Source organism: Mytilus californianus, unplaced genomic scaffold, assembly GCF_021869535.1.
Source record: "Mytilus californianus isolate M0D057914Y unplaced genomic scaffold, xbMytCali1.0.p SCAF_7, whole genome shotgun sequence".
In the NCBI taxonomy this organism is placed as follows: domain Eukaryota; kingdom Metazoa; phylum Mollusca; class Bivalvia; order Mytilida; family Mytilidae; genus Mytilus; species Mytilus californianus.
In genome coordinates, this window is record NW_026262723.1 from 35,108,586 (window position 1) to 35,129,277 (window position 20,692).

Here is a 20,692-nt window from a genome sequence, read left to right on the forward strand (position 1 = left end):
GCGGACACTGTGCGGGTGGAATTTCCAAAACACCTCAGCATTTGGGCTACCTGATGGTCACGAGATTCTACGCATTGGTTGTATTAATCAACAAGCATATCTAGCTATAATGAAGGAACCCATGCTTTAGCAAAGGGACCGGAAATATAATTCGCCACAATTCTTTCAGTGGTTAGCTTTTCATGTGACAAACTGAATTCTTTTTGTTTGAATATCTAACAAGGTATCAATTAATAAAATAAATGCATTTTATTCAAGTGTTAATATCAATTTTAATCAAGCTCCAACGCCTGTAGTCGTCGACTTAGTTGCCTGTAAAAAAGAAAATATAGGAAATTTTACTCTTTTAAGTTTATCACATTATAATATCTTCAATCCTAATAAAATAAGTAATTTTAGTTATAGAGCATAACTAATACCATTGACTAACTCAGTCTAATTTAAAATGCATCCGATATTTTGTTTTATTGGTTTATTTTCATTGAGTGTTAATACAAGTATTAAATAGTAATAAAAAAATGAAGAGATTTGTACCATTTCATTCATCAAATATGTTCCTGGTTCCCGAAAATACTTTAAATATTCCTTGATAGAAGACATGGTTGTCAATTCCTTGTCTTACCCTTTTTATGCTAAGTATCGATTTGATGAGTCAACGATTAAAACTGTTACCCATTGAAAATGATTTTCACATTACTTTCCTTGTTGATACGATATTCTAGAACTTATGTTTCCCATCATGATTTCCTTAATAGAGAGTTGCTGCTTACAAAGATACCATCAAACCAAATCCTTTAAAAATTTTACGCCATCACAAATGGTTGAACTTTATAGAATATCTGTTTCACAAATGACGATGTGTATGTTCCAATTATCGTAACCACAACTCCGTCCTCTTTTGCACGATTGTGACATCACAGAGTGAGACTGATCAACGAATGTGTACTTACGTGAGCATTATGAAGGATGTCATTCTAGAGCAGTATCTGTTTTCTCTTCGAAGCACCTGAGACCACCCCGGTATTATGAAGGATGTCATTCTAGAGCAGTATCTGTTTACTCTTCGAAGCACATGAGACCACCCCGGGATTTTGGTGTGGTTCGTGTTGCTTAATTTTTAGCTTTCTATGTTAGTAGATTTTGTCGTATTTCGTGTTTTTGTCATGTCGTAGTTCAGTTTGAATTCGACGTATTCGTTTAAGTGTCTCTTGTTATGGGGCTGTAGGGGACTCAGAAACATGTTTACACCAGCTTGTTTGGTGAAGTGTCTTTCAAAAGCCATGGTCCTTTAATCTATTGTTATTCGATTGTTGCGGCTGCCATCCATAATTGAAGTATACAGCATGCCGTTGATTTTCCCTTTAAATTGTTTTCCCATTTGTTATAAATTCCTAATTTTATAGAGTTTTATTAGGTATCAGTTTTGCTTTTTTCTGAAAGCCATACGATTCTATTAGGTATCAGTTTTGCACATTTCTGAAAGCCATACGGTGACCTATAGTTAATTATGCACTTTAATCTGAATAGTTGTCTCATAGGCAATGAAACCTTATTTGTTATAATGGTTGTCAAATTCTATACCTGCGTGTTTTAGTCTTTGAAGTCTTTTTGTAACCGATCAAGGTTTAAATATATCTGTCCCAATTGTATAGAAACTTGATATTATGATTAAAATGTAAATAAAGCATCATAGCGACTCTCTCTTTCTTTTTCGAGGTTTGAAATTAGTACTTGTATGTTATATCATATCAATTCCAAATTTTCCGCTCAGCTCAGTGTGTGTGAGATTAATGAAATATCAACATACGCGACCCTCTTTTCGTTGCTCTGTATATTACAATGTACTATGTGTGTGGTAAACTAGAATTAAACAGTATTTACAGAAGTTTCTTTCACATATCCAGTTGTAGTTTTTATGACATGGTGCGTCAAACCAAGTATCTAAGTGATAGTGATGCCCTGCACAATCTTCGTTACCACCAGCATTGCCTGGTTCTCCGCTGTGCCATGCTGTAAATTTTGCCTTTTCTTGGTCATACGACCACCTGAAGTGTCCCTCCTGAAGATCGGTCAGCCCAATCCAGTAGTGGGTTCCTTGAAAGTTTAAATTCAAAGGTCAAGCTATGATTTATCATGAATTCTATCGTATGCAGTTTGAATAATAATTGAAAAAAAACAAATTCCATTGAATCGAGAGTTAAAATCGAACCGAACACAAATATCAATCGTTGCGAATATGTGAATAATTATTCGAACTTCTCTTATTTATGCGTGAAGAAAGGTAAGCTAGAAAATCGAAGATAAATCGTCACAAAGCCCGCTAGAGAATCACAGGCACTTGTTTCTATCCATGGGAAGGTCGACTAGCCAAACTAGTGCCTGTGAAGAGAATGCTATACTCGAAAAAATCCACACAAATAAATTATTTTACCGTATAAAGAAACTAAATCAGATTAAAATTCAAAAATGAAAATACACTGACATTTGACCGTAAATGTGTTTTACTAAGTTTTGTAAAACATAGAGTGCAGTTAATGGACAAGAGGATGAGTTGATACAACATGTATAAGTCAATGATACTCCAACGACACAAAAACAGACAGATCTTATGTAATGCTACCAAAACAGGACTATTTTTACATAACATAACCAGAACATTATGAAGTATGCTACTAGAGAAACAGAAGCTGCTTACCTTTACGGAGCACTCGAATCCGGCCCGGTTTTATTCTGATTCCTCTTACTCAACCTCTAGTATTCTGTGAAGTTTTTGTGACAAGTTTTTGAATTATGGCCATGGAATTTTTCTATAACTTATACTTGTATTGCCCCTTGATATTTTCTTCTTTAAATGTTAGTGCGCATTGGTTTGTTATACTTCTTATAACATGTTGCTTTACTATAGAACTTGCAATATTACTATCTAATTGTATTGATATGAAGACTCACCCTTACTAAACTGTGTTTTTAACCATACATTTTCTGATGAGTCGTCAATTTTGACAAGATACCCACCTATTTGACGACATTTTTTCTGCAATGTAAACAAAGAAGGTTAGCAAAAAATTAAGTCAACGCAGCATCGCGATCTCTGATTTATTGAAGAAGATAAAACACAAAATAAAACTAAATTATTCAAATATGAATGATAAATTTAATAAAAAAAAGAAGTAGAAATTTCAAATAGAATGTGTTTCTTACCGAGTAATGCTTAAAAATGACTAAAATGTATATGTAGTGTGAGTCTTCATTAAAAGTTCAGTGTATACGACCACAGATCAGCAAATTCGTACGTGCATGCAACAGATCAACATGTTTGGTTGAATTCGTACGCTCTTTACTACGTGCAGACAACAGATCAGCATGTTTGGTTGAATTCCTACGATCTTTACTACGCGCAGACAACAGATCAGCGTGTTTGGTTGAATTCTTACACTCTTTCCAACGTGCAGACAACAGATCTGCATTGTTGGTTGAATTCGTACGCTTTTTACTACGTGCAGACAACATATCAGCATATTTGGTTGAATTTTTACACTCTCTCCTTCATGCAGACAACAGATCAGTATGTTTGGTTGAATAATGCCTTTTGTTTCAACGAACAGATAACACATCACCACGTTCGGTTGCATTATTTTACTCTTTCCCACTTGAGATTACAGACCTAGCTGCAGCACGTTCGGTTGAATTCTGTCTCATTCGTTCACACGTGCACGCACGTAAAGATTAAATTTGCTTCCTTGTCCGTTAGTGATGGTCTGTTACGATGCAATTATCAAATCAAACACGATATATATGATAAACTAGCTTCCTCTTGCATTAAAGTCTAGCCTTCTTAAATGCAGGACACTACCGAGTAATTCAACGTTACCCTTTCCGATTACAGAATGAAAATGAAATGTTAGTGTACAACACTTATAAGTTATTACATGAGCTAAACAATTATCTTACCTCTGCGGTGAACCAAGTTTCAGGATCTCCTCCAAGATAATAACAATGATTTTTGTACGTTTTCCATTCTTTCTCTGTCAATTAATAAACTAAACAATATACTTATACTTTTTCTTGTTCTTGTACATCGACATGTCTGATTTGCAAGTCAAACGATATACTATTATCATAATACTTGAATTTAGTTAAAACTGGAAATAACCAGTTATATATAATCCCATTAGCATTTTTTTAATTTCTATCATCATTTAATGCGCTAAAAAAATAAAATATGACAGGGAAAAATAAACATCGATTGAGGGTAAAAAAAGAATGCATTTGGTTTTTCTTTGTTGACATAGTTGTTTGTTTTTATAGTGATTAAGATTTTAACACAATGTTGACTGCTGTACCCCTATTTTTGATATTTTTCCCTATTATTTCTGTTTGTTTTGTTCACACATTGTTGTCAATATAATGGAACTGTATGCGACTGTCATACAAGTGAGAGGTTAAGCTAGCGAAACCAGGCTTAACAACTATTTTCTACATAAGAAATGCCCTTACCAAGTCAGGAATATAACAGTTGTTTTTCATTCATTTGAAGAGCTCTTGATTTTGCCATTTGATAAGGAACTTTCCGTTTTGAATTTTCCTTGAGTTCGGTATTCATGTTATTCTATTCTTATTTTGTATCACATTCTCTTCATGTATCCAATTGTCACGAATTCATTTTAAAAATTCAAAGCAGCATAGACCAGCGAATGCAGTAAAAATTACAAAAAGATAAGAATTCACGGCCAATTCAAATTTGTTTATGAACATTTTAATGTTCTACATGCAACATGTACAACTGATTATAATTCGTGTAAAAAGTATAACAAAAATACCGAACTCCAAGGTAAATTAGATAAAGTTGAACTCCATAAAAACTGACAAAATCAAGCGTAATCAATTTGGCACAAACCATCTTTTTGGAGGCATGGGTTTGAAAGAAAAAATAATTGTTTGATTGTTAATATTAAAAATATGTTTCGTGGAGGAATTGAAAACATTAATTGTTTCTATTAAAAAACGATTTGCAAAAGTTGATAAAAGCAACAGAAAGATGAAAATATATATTTCGTTCTTGTTTGCTATTGAAAAAAAAAATTTGTCATTAAAGTCACAAAAGAGTAAACAAAAACCCATCTTCCACCATCCCTACCCCAAACAATATTTTAAAAGCGTATGTGAATTATATATTATGCAGAATTTAACATTTAACAAAAGTTAGCAAAACTACGAAAAAAAATTGATTCGGAATTTACATTGTTTAGCAAATAATTTCCACTCGCAATTCGAAGATTCAGAGGAGTAATGCCTGTAAAAGAAGTCTCTAAACTCAGACGACTTATAAGATTCCTGGTTTTAGACACCAACCATTCATCTCTGTGGGGAAGAGGTGGGACATGGACTTTTTTCTAGGTCCAAACATTTTTTGTTCAACTTTAATATAAAACAAACGTTTTTTTTCAATAGCATACACGAACACAAGTTTTAAAAATCATTTTGTTCTGAAACAAACCAGAAAGACTAATGATCCGTGTTTAATGCATTTATAATAGTATTTCTATCGGAAGGAAAATATATTTGATGAAAGACATGTTTTGAATTGTTCTAAATTTTTAGATGAACTTACTCTCTAGTTCCTTTTCCAGACCATCCAATGTCTTTTTTGTTTTCTCAAATATCTTCTTAGATTTGTCCGACAGACACGGCAAACAACAAACCTGAACTACCGTTAAGGTAAGTATTAACAACAAAGTAATTGCAGCCATTTTCTTTCCTTCAAAATAGAAATTAAAACTTCTACAGTTTCCAATGTTAATATCACCTGTCACAAATTTCTATTAAAATATTGCTTAGATAAGCTTAATAAACATAGATATTAAACCATGTTTTTTCCCAGTTGGTCAAGTAATTTTTAATTAAAGCCTAGGTTTTGAAAATGATTTACTCATTTGTATTCAAATAACCTAACTAAGCATTCATCTGACGATTTTACCTGATGTAAGCAATTTTGGTCCCATCATCAAGTATTTCAAAATCGCTCGTAATAACATTATATAAGCATGTACATCTACCAAGAAAATTACTGAAGAAATATCTTGTAACAAAACTTTTCACGCTTAAGTAGATACAATTGTAAATATTCACTTCGATTAACTAGAAATTTGACAAACCTTGGCAGATCCTCGTACCCTACATTGTATTATCGGCCGAAGTATGCCGAATGTTATAGAAGACATTTAGCGTAGACTTTTACATCCAAAACCATACACACATACACAAGCAAAACCATGTACTCTTTATAGTTAATATATTTTTCTCAATTACACGGAATAAAATATTTTATATAACAAAGGAATATATCTCTTGAAATATATACATTAACATACGGAAATCATATTAACATGTAAAAAAAAAAGAAGTAAAAACTATGGATGGCCAAAATTGGTTTTGATTACTATTGAAAATCGACGGGACCGGGCCTTGGAAATACCTCCTTCTTGGTCTTTCAGTCTTCATTATATTTGTCGTGGAGTTAGATAAAACATAGATACAAATGACATGATGCGGATTTTATAGAAAATTTTGTTTTCGACGTTCGACCATTAACACGAAATTAGTAACAAAATCTAAAAATCTATATAACTTAAGAATAGAAAGCTTTTTTAAACGCGATGTATTGTACCGTGAACTGTAGTTTCCAAATTTATAAAAACACGATTTACATTTTTAATACACAACTTACCTTTTAGTTTTACAATGTGCAATTACACTGTAAAACTGAATGAAAAAGTATTATAGTGAATTCTGGGCCCTGCAATGTCATTATAATGAAATAGAAAACAAAATCAATGTGACACAGTGTCACGTTTAGACAATTTCCACGAAATTCATAGACGTGAACAGAATTTGTTGTTAAAACATCTTTCTTGTTTTCATAGAAATTGCTATAAATTACCTAACATAAATATCCATGCCAAATGAAATATACTTATAAATATATAATATGCTATAGAATACCGCCAAACTGAATACGACATATTTCAATTTGTATTTTATTGTCGAAATGCGCATCTGGTGCAGAAGAATTGGTACCGTTAATGTCATTAATTATCATGATTATAACAGATCTATTCAATTACAAATTTTTAAATTTTATATTAATATATTATATTTTTTTTAAATTCATGTTCTTTTTAATTATAATAAAGAGGGCGACTTTAAATCTGAAATCAGAAAAAGGAAAATAAAGAAAGAATTCGAAAGTCTCACACGTTCGATATTGAATCTAAACAGAGTTACTTCGCTTTATGCATATAGAAATGAAAAATTAACTTTTTGTGTTTATCATTTTCAAAAAGGGAAAAATACACCATGAAGTATGTGTAAAAGGTGAATTTATTTGAAATTTGAATTCCTTATCTGAACCAATAATGGTCTGCATCAACAACAGACAGAAAAGTTGTGTGAAAATTTCTTCAAAAACAAAATTCTAAATTTATAGTTGAGGTCGTCAAAACAAATTTGATATTAAGAGATGTTTTTCTTTTTATCTGTGTATTTGAAACTGCCATTCGTTCTGATCAACTTATCTTTTATAACAAACACCAGCTTTAAAACAGAAGGCATTTAAAAAGTTCGCATATTTTACGTGAGTTTGCAAAATTTTTATTCGCTCTAGTTACCCCAAGGTTTGAGTTGCCTTTGATTGAGAGAAAACAAATCTGGTTTACAAACTAAAACCGAGGGAAACACATCAACTATAAGAGGAAAACAAAGGAACAACAGGAACACTGAAGTGCAACAAAAACAAACGCCAACATACATAGAAACGAACTATTTGATAACAACTGCCATATTCTTGACTTGGAACAGGACATTTTAAGAAAAAATGGTGGGTTGAGAACTTGGTTTTATGGCTAGCCAAACCTCCCGCTTGACAATGTTAAAAACTATCGCTAAAATGACAACACTACGTGACAGAAATATATCACAAACACACGCAAGAACACTCATCACAGAGAAACGTACAAACATATAATATAATAGTCGACAGAACATGCAAACCGCAGATCAACAACGAACATATTCCATCAACGACAAACACCACAGGACATCACAAACAGTGACGCACTTACGTAACGAACATGCAATCTCGAACTTTATACAATTATTTTCACAATACCGGTCCAAACAATTTTCATGACAATGATGGTATTGAAAGGCAATTTTATAATTATTTGGACTACAAACGATAAGACATAACACATTATCCAACCGAAACTATACCAGAAACATCAAAAATAAATACATGAATGTTGGCTATACGAAATACCGAGACACGTCGTATAGCAATGCAAATTCACACTCTGTATAACAGTCATATTAGGGAATAGGTCACGATCGGTACTTAGCAGACAGACGATATAGATTTCAAAACACATTCAACATTGGTGTCGGTGTCGGATTGTTGAATTAATGAACATTGGTATCGATGTCCGACTGTGAAAATTATACACAATAATCTAGTTTCAGGGTGAAAGCGAAATAGCCTGTTAAGTAAAGGTTTTCTCCTTTTCGTTTACATATATTCTTACAATGCTTGATTAAGATTGATGCCAATAGAAGAAGGTATATGTTTTTTTTATTAATACTTCAATGATGCATGTACAGAAATTAAAAGACACTTACGAATTCCAAAAAAGATCTACAAGTCAACTTAGGACCTTGGTACAATTATCAACAATTATAGATAAATGTCTTTACTATGAAACTGTCCTTAAAATCTAGTTCCAGAGTATACAAGTCATGAATACATATATCAAAGACTACTCAAATCTACCAACAACTGTGAAGAAGCCTATATAAGGTGAAACTATATTTGAATTCATATTGCTAAATACAATTATCTCTTTTTTTTTTATGACGATAGAGTACGAAATGTGTATTTTTTTAACGATTTGTTGTGATCTGACTCCGTTAGTTTAGTCGATTAGTGTCCGATAGAATGTAATTATTAAGATAATGATGTAATTATTAACTTCATAATTCATCTACATTTCATTGTTTCGCCACTGAATTCAAGTGGTAAATCTTGGAAACTACAGTCGAAAAATAAGCAGCGGTTTTCTATATGATAATGAATAGTTTCTATGTATGTTGGCGTTTGCTTTTGTTGTACTTCAGTGTTTTTGTTGTACTTCAGTGTTTTTGTTGTTTCGTTGTTTTCCTCTTATAGTTGATGTGTTTTCCTCGGTTTTAGTTTATTACCCGCATTTGTTTTTGCTCAATCGAATTATGACTGTTGAACAGGGTTTACTACTGTTGCCTTTATTAACCACTGCTCCACGCCTTGTGGGGGTGCGTGGGAAATTTCAGTACTTAAGAAGGGTGATTTTTACCCTCCTACATCCATCTTTGGTACCCAGATTTGAGTTTGAACTAGAATGGGTTCTTTTGGGCCTCGGTTGGTAAAAGTGCACCCGGCTTTGACATAGGTCTCATATGTTTGTCTGTTTCCACCGAGGAACACGGTGGTTCTACCCGAGTACCACAGTACTATTTTAGTCCTCAAAGGGTGCTTCACAAAACTGAGGAATTTACGTAAACTCATACATAGGCATACCATGATGCAAAATATTGAACTTATATATTTTTTATGTTACCAACAAATACATTTTTTCATGAACATATATTTTATTTTATGAACACATATTTTTCTTTTTTAAATACATATTTTATTTTTATGAATTCATATTATTTAGTTTGTATGTAAGTTAATGACACATCCCCATTTATCCTTATATGATAATAATTCAAAGAAGCGAAACTAAACAAATAATAATTTAAGTAAGGAAAAGTTTCAAACAATTTGCTTCTACAAATTAGAAAACATCTCTTCTTTGTTGCTTCAAAAAATGAAAACAACACGTTAAATAATTTCATGAGTCTGAAGCGATTTTCTGCATTTTTCATCAGGAACGCTCAGTAACTAAACCGCCAGTTCCTGCGTCAAATCCAAATCATTATCTTCCTTGAATAAGAAATTGTATTTTCAAATTTTATGATATCTATATATGTGATACATTTCATGAAAGGTTAAAACATGTGTATTTTTGTCAGACAATATGGGTGTAGATGAACGGAATGAGTAATATTTTTCATTTACTTACCAGGACAGAAATTGGCAAACATTTTATGATAAATTGTATTGGATATTATTGGAAGTATTTCCCTAATCATGAGTTTTATAATGTATTCTATAGAATATATATCTAACCTAGTACATGTAGTAAGGTTCCAAATGTACATGAATTTCAACATCCTTTTATATCCTAAGTAAAATATATAGAATTCATGTAGGAATTTAATAAGGCTTTCCACACATAAATCATATTTTGCATGATTCTTATACGGACTGGTAATTACATAAAACAAAATCCTAATACTACACTTTTACTATGAATGATGCAACAGTAGGACTTTTAGATTAGATAACTATAAGCAAGTTTCAATACCGGGTTTTTTTCTGTTGAAATCTTATTCGTTTAATTAAGAGTAATTCAAATAATGTAAGATTTACTACCAATAGATTAAGCTATTAAAACATAACAGGTAAAAGTTCGAAGTTAATATGAAAACAAGAAGATGTGGTATGATTGCCACTTAGACAACTCTCCACAAGAGACCAAATAACAGAAGTTACGACTATAGGTCACCGAACGGCCTTCAACAATGGGCAAATTCCATACCGCATTAAGTAGGCTATAAAAGGCCCAAAAATGACAAATGTAAAACAATTCAAACGAGAAAACTAACGGCCTGATTTTGGACAAATAACAAAAAACAAATATGATAGACAGCAACAAACGACAACCACCGAAATACAGGCTTCAGACTTGGGACAGTCACATACAGAATGTGACGGGGTTTAACTAGTGTGTTGGTGCCAAACCCTCCCCCTAACCGGGTATTTAAACATCCCCACAACAAAAAGACACCAAGTACAGATCTGAGAGTACTTGCAGATACCCACAGCTAGTTCAAAGCCAATAACAACTAATAAAAAAATCACGCATCTACGACTAAAATATGAATCAGTACACTTCCAACATCCAATAGATTTAGAAAAATATGAACTTGTGCAATGCCAAGATAAAGGTATCGACAGATTGTAGAGTCATGAATGTACATATGTATCTTAAAATTATATTTATTTTGCTTTTAATTTAATGATAACAAAAGCAATATTTATACCAATAAAAACAATATTCAAAGATCTAATTACAGTGTTAAGTTCGGATGCGGAGAAAGATTTAACTCGCAGTGTTCTAACCGTATCTGCCAAGCCATCATCAACACACGAACACCATACTAATCAAAGTGGCGGCTTTCCACATTCACCAATCTGAAAAAAAATTATGAACTCCACGACATGAAAACACACTATAAAGATGAACTTAACCAAATACCAACTATAACTGAATACGAATTTTTGAAACTCCGTGTCTTTAGATAAAATGATGATATATACCCCTGCTCAGTTGCTCCGTAATTATCGTATCGAGCAGGGATTATCCGCAACGTCACAATGTCTGTAAAGTAATATGCGACGTTACAACGTTTGAGGAGACGTTATCAAGCTTGCTTTCATCAAACGTAAAACTGTCTAATTGAGGGAGAAAAGACCAGAGTTAGAACAAGAAACAGATTATCCTGGTTTCTGTATATAGATATCGTAAAATATCAGCTGCTCGCTGCTCGCGGTTGATACGGTGCTTTTTGTCCGATAAATTTGCCTTTTGTCCGACACTTTTGCTTTTTGTCCGTTGCTTTTTGTCCGTTGCTTTTTGTCCGATTATTTTGCTTTTCGTCCGACACTTTTTGTTTTTTGTCCGATTATTTTGCTTTTCGTCCGACACGTTTGATTTTTGTCTGTCGCTTTCGGTCCGTTTTGCTTGCTTTTTTTTCCCGATGATTTTGCTTTATGTCCGATTAAAAAATGTGTATATGTGATATAGTGATAGAACCAACGACCTTCTGCAGCACAACTGGCAACTCTAGTAAACTAGAATTACAGTCGAGCACATCAGCATGAATTAACAACCTTAGTATTGACTCGCTAGTGATTACTAAAGGTGAAGTACTTCGATCACTCGGCCACCATGGCCCAAAAGTTTTAAACCAAATTAGTGAAGCGTTACACCAATGTTCCAGGTAAGGGGGAGGGTTTGGTGCCAGAAAACACGTTTAACCCTGACACATATTATATATGCCTGCCCAAAGTTAGGACCCTGCAATTCAATAGCTGTCGTTTGTCTATTTATCAAATTCGTTTTGAATTGTTTACACATATCATTTTTGGCCAATTATACACATGTAGTTTGATATGCAATGTGGGCGTTTGCTCCGTGTTAAAGGCCGTACAACACACTAGCCATGGTTGCTTCCGTCAACGCCATTTGGTCTGTTGTGGAAAGTTGTCTCATTGGCAATAATGCAACATCTTATTTTTATGGTTCATTCCTTCATTTTTGTCAACATAATTTTATAATACCTGGTTTGGGATATTTTTGATTTTCATTAAATGGTGTATTCATTTAGAGCTCGTTGAATCCTATACGTCCAAATTTCGAAAAAAAAACATGTACATGTACATAAATCATCTTATATATTGCCGTAAAACAAAAAGTTTCTGTTATCTCTCAAAGGTTAGTGTTATTTCGCAAACACAGAAAGAAATATATATAAAAAACTGATAGCTCTGAGGTGGAAGAAGATGCATAAAAGGATAACTTAAATTACCATGAAAGCAGACCACACCAACCCAGCCTGCTCTGTGCCATTATTGCTTTGGACGTATTTTTTTCTTCTAAAAATAATATACTTTAATCAATACTTATGACTCCACCAAAACAGACTAAACTAAACATAAAAATCTACAAAACTGTTGATTCAAATTAAATTATCTATAATTCCATACATTCGTCGCAGCGTGGTCAACTAGATGCAAGCAATTATACCAGGAATTGATTAGGATTCACTTGAAAGATTTTCTGTCAAAGGTAGAAAGTTCACTTTGGTTTTTCGCCTTCCTTCGTATAAAAAACTGGCCAACATGATTTTAGTCACGTGTGCTTAAAGTGGGGTTTATCACCAACATCAATCAGTCAATCATGAATTGTAATAGTTGTTTACAGTTACTTGTTTATTTTTCTTCATCATAAACATATTTTGAAAAATGCTAAATATACCCAATGCAGATTTTGAAAGTTGGCAGGTGTTAATAATAAAGTCTTCTTTGAAAACTCAAATTTGAGCAACACTAACCCAACAATCAATCTGGAAATGTTATTGTTGTTATCAGCTAAGTTCATTACATTGACATATTTGAAACTTTTCAAGTGGATCAAATCCCTCATTACCTGATTTTATTCTGATTATTTTAACGCTGTGCTGTTATTCAACTGTCCCTGGTCAGGGATTGGGTTTTGAGCACTTGTTATCATTTTAAACCTGGTCATTTTCTGTATGTTCTTAACCCAAATCGGGAACCACTAGTTTGCTGATGTTAATCATATTTGTTTTTCATCTAATATTTTTACACAAAAATGTATGCTTGACCCAAGTACGGAATCAGTAATTCGTTGCTGTCAATCATATAGGTTTTTCATCTTTTATTTTTCATGACACAAAAAAATTTAAATACCATTTTAAAAATCATTATAAATGTGTTGTCTCCGAAGTGTTTTCTTAATTTACCTTACAAAATTCAGTCCAATCCTATTATTCTTTTAAAAAGTTCATTCCCTTGATGATAATGATGGATGGATTGGTGCTTAACGTCCAGCGGCAAATTAATATGCATATTCAGGACGAGAACATCTCAATGTAATATAAGTATTAACCCCGCTTTGTACTAGACCAACTGGCTGAGCCGGATTTTTAAAGTGCTAGTTCACAAGGTAACAGTCCGCACACAATAATACCCTTCCCTTTTCACGAATGTGACTTACCGAATGAGACTATTTACCGGATTTGTAATAACATAAGCAACTCGACGGGTGCCACATGTGGAGCAGTATCTGCTTACCCTTCCGGAGCACCTGAGATCACCCCCAGTTTTTGGTGGGGTTCGTGTTGCTTAGTCTTTAGTTTTCTATGGTGTGTCATCTGTACTATTATTTGTCTGTTTGTCTTTTTATTTTTGGCCATGACGTTGTCAGTTTGTTTTCGATCTATGAGTTTGACTGTCCCTCTGGTATCTTTCGTCCCTCTTTTATTCCGACTCCGAGCCGACCAGTCTTTAGTTAGACAATGTCTTGTACTATGATATGCAGGTCAAATTTTGTTTTGACTTTTACCGTTCAAGAGTTATGCCCTTATTTTTCTAAAAAAATGTATTTCTTTGGTTTAAGGATGACATTTACATGTATATACATTTTGACTAAATGTGTTCATGTTTGAAAGCAATGTCTTGGCCTATAAAACATGATTGGTCCATTTCAATTTTTACTTTTACCGTTCAAGATAAACTTGAGAATGTTAATGGGGAATGTGTCAAAGAGACAACAACCCGACCAAAGACATACAAGACTAAAAAAGGCCAGAGGCTCCTGACTTGTGACAGGCGCAAAAATGCGTCGGGGTTAAACATGTTTTGTGAGATCTCAACCCTCCCCCTATACATGTAGAATAAACAAACACACAGAAATACGCACAGTAAAACTCAGTTTAAAAGAAGTCCGAGTCCGATGTCAGAATAGGTAACAAAAGAAACTAAGCAAAATGACAATGATACATAAATGAACAAAGGACTACTAGCAATTACTGACATGCCAGCTCCAGACCTCAATTAAACTGATTGAAAGATTATGTCTTCATCATATGAAAATCAAGCACAATCCCTCCCGTTAGGGGTTTAGTATTATACCATCATAAAATATATGAGAAGAATATAACCCGTATCATGCAAACAACTGGTTTTAGAATAAATGTGTTTATTTCCGATGCAAAGACCCTATGACTGAATCAATATTAATACCAAAATATGCCATCTTTAATGATCTGACAACAGTATCGTAACTATATCTCTTCTGAATAAGTCTGTTTAAAGGTTTGGTTAGCTTTTGAGGTGAATGTCGACATTTTTGTGCTTTGTATAGAATATTACCACGAAATATTGGATGTGAAATACCTGAACGTATAAGATAGATGTGGTATGAGTGCCAATGAGACAACTCTCCATCCAAGTCAAAATTTATAAAAGTAAACCATTATAGGTCAAGGTACGGTCTTCAACACGGAGCATTGGCTCACACCGAACAGCAAGCTATAAAGGGCCCAAAAAATTACTAGTGTAAAACCATTCAAACGGGAAAACCAACGGTCTAATCTATATAAAAAACGAGAAACGAGAAACGCTTATGAACCACATCAACAAACGACAACTACTGAACATCAGATTCCTGACTTAGGACAGGTGCAAACAATTGCAGCGGGTTTAAACGTTTTAATGGTACCAAACCTTCACCCTTATCTAAAACAGTAGTGTAACATCACAACATAGAAAGATGTCTGTTTTCTTAAACATTAAATACAGTTTACTGCAAGCGTGGGTATATGCTATCATTATATCATCTCATTCAAATACCCAGTCATGCAAATGGTCATTATAATTCCGTGATCACTCTGTCGACCAATCTGATGGTTTTTTTTGCAAGGTAGGTCAAAATACCTTGACTTTGGTAACCCGACTAGTCCAGTCGTTATATTCCTACTCACTATCGATCGCTACATTAACAATATTGGCAATATCATGCCCTGTATAATAAGCTATGGACTGACTCTGGCGACCATCTCTTCCTGCACGTCCACACTCCTGAGCAAACTGTTCAAGGCCACGTGGGGCTCCCCAGTGAACCACATAGTCTATATCTGGGATGTCAACTCCCATACCAAACGCCACAGTTGCAAAATACTGTTGTTTTTGGGAAATTCCTCTAAAACATGGTCTTTGTTCAATTTAGCAGTTGATCTGTGGTACATCGCAACAAGTCTTTCAGTTATATTATCACACTGATTAAGGTTCATGCTGAAATGTTCGTACACATTTGCACATGTGGCAATATTTCAGCAATACACAACGGTCTTCTTTGCATTAAACTTGTTCTTTACAATATCATCCAATAACCATTGTAGTTCAATGAAACTGTTCCTAGATTTCTTTACTGTGTACGTGATGTTTTGTCTATCTGGTAACTGATATACTGTGGTTACTTCTTTTTCAATCATGTCCAACTTTTTTAATATCTGTGTTCTGATGCTTTTGGTGGCTGTTGCTGTTAATGCACCAAATGTCGTATCATCTGGACAAATAGAGCGAAGTTCTCCTAATCTGCTGTACTCCTGACGAAATTCATCACGCCTACAAAATAAAGCATACATTAGCATACAGTTTAGTTTAGTATACTGCATGGTATACACGTAGAATAACAACAGCAATGACTAAGCTATTTGATTAACAATTATTCTTTTTCTTTAGAAAACTTAATCTTGGCATATTAAGTTTAAAAACACTTGTCTAATGTTAAGAGTTGTTGTTGTAATAATTAGTAGGGTGCCCAGTCAACGAATTTGATCGATTTGGGTTAACGGAATAACACACGGCTGTATTTGATATCATTGGAAAGACGAGAACAAGCCTCATAGAAATATTGATGTCGTCGTTATCTACAGTGGTCAAGATTTTCTTAAATTTCGGTCAAAGGTCAAAACTAAAATTTCAAGGAAAACGCAGAGTCACGTTTAGATTGCTGGCCGCCCCTACATATATGCCTTTATAAAAAAATAAATTAGAATAATTCAAAGGATTATAACTATTATTTCTATATTTTGGATTAATTTGATATTTAAGTTGCCAAATATGGTTCGAGATTGACATTTGTACTTTTAGGGTGCACATTTACAATTTTCATTCAGCTGTTAAATAACAGTGACCTTGACCTATTAAAATTTCCAAATTCGGAATTTTTACATAAGATTCGATACAAGTGATCTCTAGAGATGTTTTTTTTAGATATTAACATTTTAAAGTTACCCTCCCAAAATGTTATTTTTACGTCTTTTGATAGGTGTTCGTAATGATTTTCTCGGTAAATATCCAATTTTATTTTGGTGAGTGTGGAAGCACATAAAATTGTACTTAGTTCCAAAACTGGTGTAATATTAACGCAAAATGGATTGAATTAGCAGGTCTAAGTATATCTTTGCTTTATAGAAATAAGAAAGACTACAAACGGTGTAAAAGGGGGAGGGTTTCTGTTAAAGTATATATGAAAACAAAATGACAATTAGAAACAGGTTAATCACTACATCTTACACACTTATATGCCTTAATGAGCATAAATTAGCATACAAATGACATAAAGTAAAAGATTATCTACAAAAAGAGGGTTGTAAACAACATCAATCTAATTAAAATATAGATCTCTGATTTCGATATCCTCATATGAGCTTATATATACGAGCACGCGAGTTAACATGGAGCTGAATTTTAATCAGATTGAAACGACATAGAAAAATTTCCGAAGCTAGCAGTAGCTATTACGTTTCATTATCTACTGTTTAGTAGAAAGCATACAATCTGATGGTGGCGGCAGCAACACCGTAAACTATTTGTATATCTTTATATTTCGGAGGGTAGATGGATCGGATGATTCATACTTTGTATATAGATTCATTGTGATACAAAGTTTCCGTCTGTCATAAAATCATTGTCCTTGACCTCATTTTCATGGTTAAGTAACAGCTTAAAAACTGTATAGCTTTTTATCGTCATGTGAATGTCTCACTTGTGAATTTGAATGTCCCTTTGGTATCCTTTGCATCTAGGATAACTATATTTGGTTACTAATATATGGTATCCTCTCAAGGTCTCCATGTCGGTCATACATGGTTTACCTGACCTCGACCTCATTTCATGGATCAGTGAACAAAGTAAAGTTTCAGTGGTCAAGTCCTTATCTCAGATACTATAAGTAGTGGGTCAAATCTATTTAGTGTATTGAATGGTAGCAAAGTGTACATGTCTTTGTGGCAGAGTTCATCTGAACTTACCTCATTTACATGGAACATTGATAAATAAAGGTAAATTTTATGTAATACTTGTATAATATAAAAATAGGCAGATGTGGAAATAAGCAGTTATAGGCATTCGTACGGCCTTCAACAATGAAAAAAAAAAACACATACCGTATGGTCGGTTATAAAAGGCCCGGATATAAAAAATTAAAACAATTCATTTGAGAAAACCAACGGCCTAATTTATAACGAAACAATTTACCATAAAAAAAACCAGACATGAACCAACGACAACCACTCAAATACCGGCTCGATCGTGACTTGGGACAGGCATATAAAGAATGTATAATCCTTTTCTCTAAGAATTTCGACATAATTCAGTCAATAAGTAAAACATGCTGTACCAGTAGAATCCTAGTTATTACGGTAATTATGTTTATGATCATACTTTTCTCAGACTATTAATTGATGACGTCCTTTCATTAGCTTCCAGTAAGGGGACGACCATTTGATTTCGAAAGGAGGGAAGGGAGGATGATTTTGAAAATGAAAATCAATAATTTGGCCTGCTATGAACTGCAAACAAATGATTTTGCACAAGACCGGATGAAAATGAATACTCTGCAACATGAAATACAGGAAAGTTGAGGATATAAATGTGTACAAAAGTGAAAATAAATTTTCGTACAGCAAAGCCGCGGACAAAATAAGCATGCGTAGTAATAAATGAAAAAAAAACATATCGTTGTGAAGTCCCTGTCACACAAGCATTTGAAATTGGATATTTTGGTAGTATATAAAAACTCACATTACTTTCTTGATTATTTATTCCACCAGTAACATCGATACATATACAATAACATTATTTATTTTTTATTAAGCTCTTCTGGCTTTATATAGCAAATATAAAACAGTGAAAGGAGAGCATTTAACAATGACAGGATCATATTAAACAAAGGAAGGAGTTAAGTTAAACAATTAACGGATCTTTAAATACATTATAATACACCTTATCGCTATTTGTCCGCCATTACTGGACATCACACAGGTTCCCGTAAAATTTTGACGTCATAATACCAAATGTCTGACGCCACAATGGAAAAGTGATTGTTGTATGACGTCAAAAGTTCGAGCGGGACAGATTCTCGGGTCAAGCGGGATTAGCGATAAGGTGTATAAAAGGAGTAATCAGCGGAGTGCATTTTAAATACATGTTCACGCTTCGCGACACTCCCCACTCAAAGTTAAACAGTTATAAGTGTCACTAAATTAAGTGTTCATAAATGTCCTGTTCCATATTAAAGTCTGACACATATGTTTGTCCATCAATAGTTGTAAGAGTTCTTTGAAAAGTAAGAATCAATGTTTGCTGAATAGTTGAGTTGCCGATGGTCATCAGGGATCTCTCATCATTTATATCAGCGTCGTCATCATCACTGACTATAATTATATCATTTGTATTATTGTTAATGTCACTATTAGGCTGATCATCCGACTTGCAGCAATCAGAAATGTTATCATAAGAACTGTGTCGGCTCTCCGCATCACTCGTACCACGCGAATCAACATCTTTGCTTGTATTTTCACATTCTTCTTCATGCTTATCTGTAGCTGTACAGTCATTTATTTCATCATCACTGATATTATTCAAACTGTCTAGAAATTCTTCAACACTCATTGATGTTACTATTTTTTGTTTTTCCGTTTCTATAGCATCGTTAATCAGGTCTAGAATGATCATCCTCGCTAACATCATCATAATATTGTTCATTGTTGCTACTTGACCTTCTTTCTGCAGATAACGATTTACATCTAGCCAACTCTTCTTCGATGCCATGAAAGGTAGTTAAATGATTAAACTAGTAACCTCTTCTGATAAATGTTGAACTGCAGTTATCTTCTGTGCAGTCATACGACTCTAGGCCAGCATGGTTTTCTTTGATATGGCGTATAAGATTCTTCTCGTATTTATATTCCTTGTAGCAAATTAAGCAAGTACACATCGTGGCTACGGTAATTATGCGAATGAAGATTTAATTCAATAGATTAGTTTTTATACAACCACATAGACACTGAATGAGAAACTTGTGCAAAATCAAGCTCTGTTTAAATTGAATGAGAAAATCGTGCAAAATCAAGCTCCGTTTAAATTTCAGCTCCGTTTAAATTGAATGAGAAAATCATGCAAAATCAAGCTCCATTTAAATTTCAGCTCCGTTTAAATTTCAGAGATTGAAAGCTTCATTAAACACAATATAACATTTGGGCACACTCTATTCATTTGAATTATTTCTAAATATAACTTTATACAAATATTATTAACACAACAACACATATATATCGATCATAAGTTTAACTCTTGAATTTTCTTTTTGGCAATTTCTGCCGACGTCAGGATAGGTCTTTTTGGCATTTCTCTTTCTTTGGAAATAATTGCCAAGTCTTGTGATTTTGGATCATCGTTTGAAACTTCATCTATTTCTAATGGACAGAACTAAGGGGACGACCAATTATATTTCCATTGGCTAATCTCACTTTAATCGACCTCAACTGGCCATCATTACTTTGAATCAACTTTACAATCCTCCCCAATTTCCACATTCCTCTTGGTAAATCTTCTTTTATTATT

At 33.5% G+C, this 20,692-nt stretch overlaps 1 protein-coding gene across 3 annotated transcripts in view; it reads right to left on the reverse strand.

Annotated features, from left to right (window-relative positions):
• Window positions 1–226: 226 nt before the first annotated feature.
• The window catches only part of LOC127708082 (perlucin-like protein), a 64,997-nt gene continuing 44,531 nt past the window's right edge, over window positions 227–20,692 (reverse strand). The window contains exons 2-6 of one of the 3 annotated variants that reach the window (XM_052212891.1): window positions 5,612–5,758; window positions 3,952–4,025; window positions 2,950–3,034; window positions 1,882–2,094; window positions 227–312 (exon numbers count right to left, since the gene is read on the reverse strand). In XM_052212891.1, the coding sequence (XP_052068851.1) occupies window positions 305–312; window positions 1,882–2,094; window positions 2,950–3,034; window positions 3,952–4,025; window positions 5,612–5,750 (519 nt within the window). In that variant the 5' untranslated portion in view covers window positions 5,751–5,758 and the 3' untranslated portion in view covers window positions 227–304. The remainder of the gene's footprint in view (window positions 313–1,881; window positions 2,095–2,949; window positions 3,035–3,951; window positions 4,026–5,611; window positions 5,759–20,692) is intronic. The other 2 variants (XM_052212892.1, XM_052212893.1) reach the window with 2 other exon arrangements.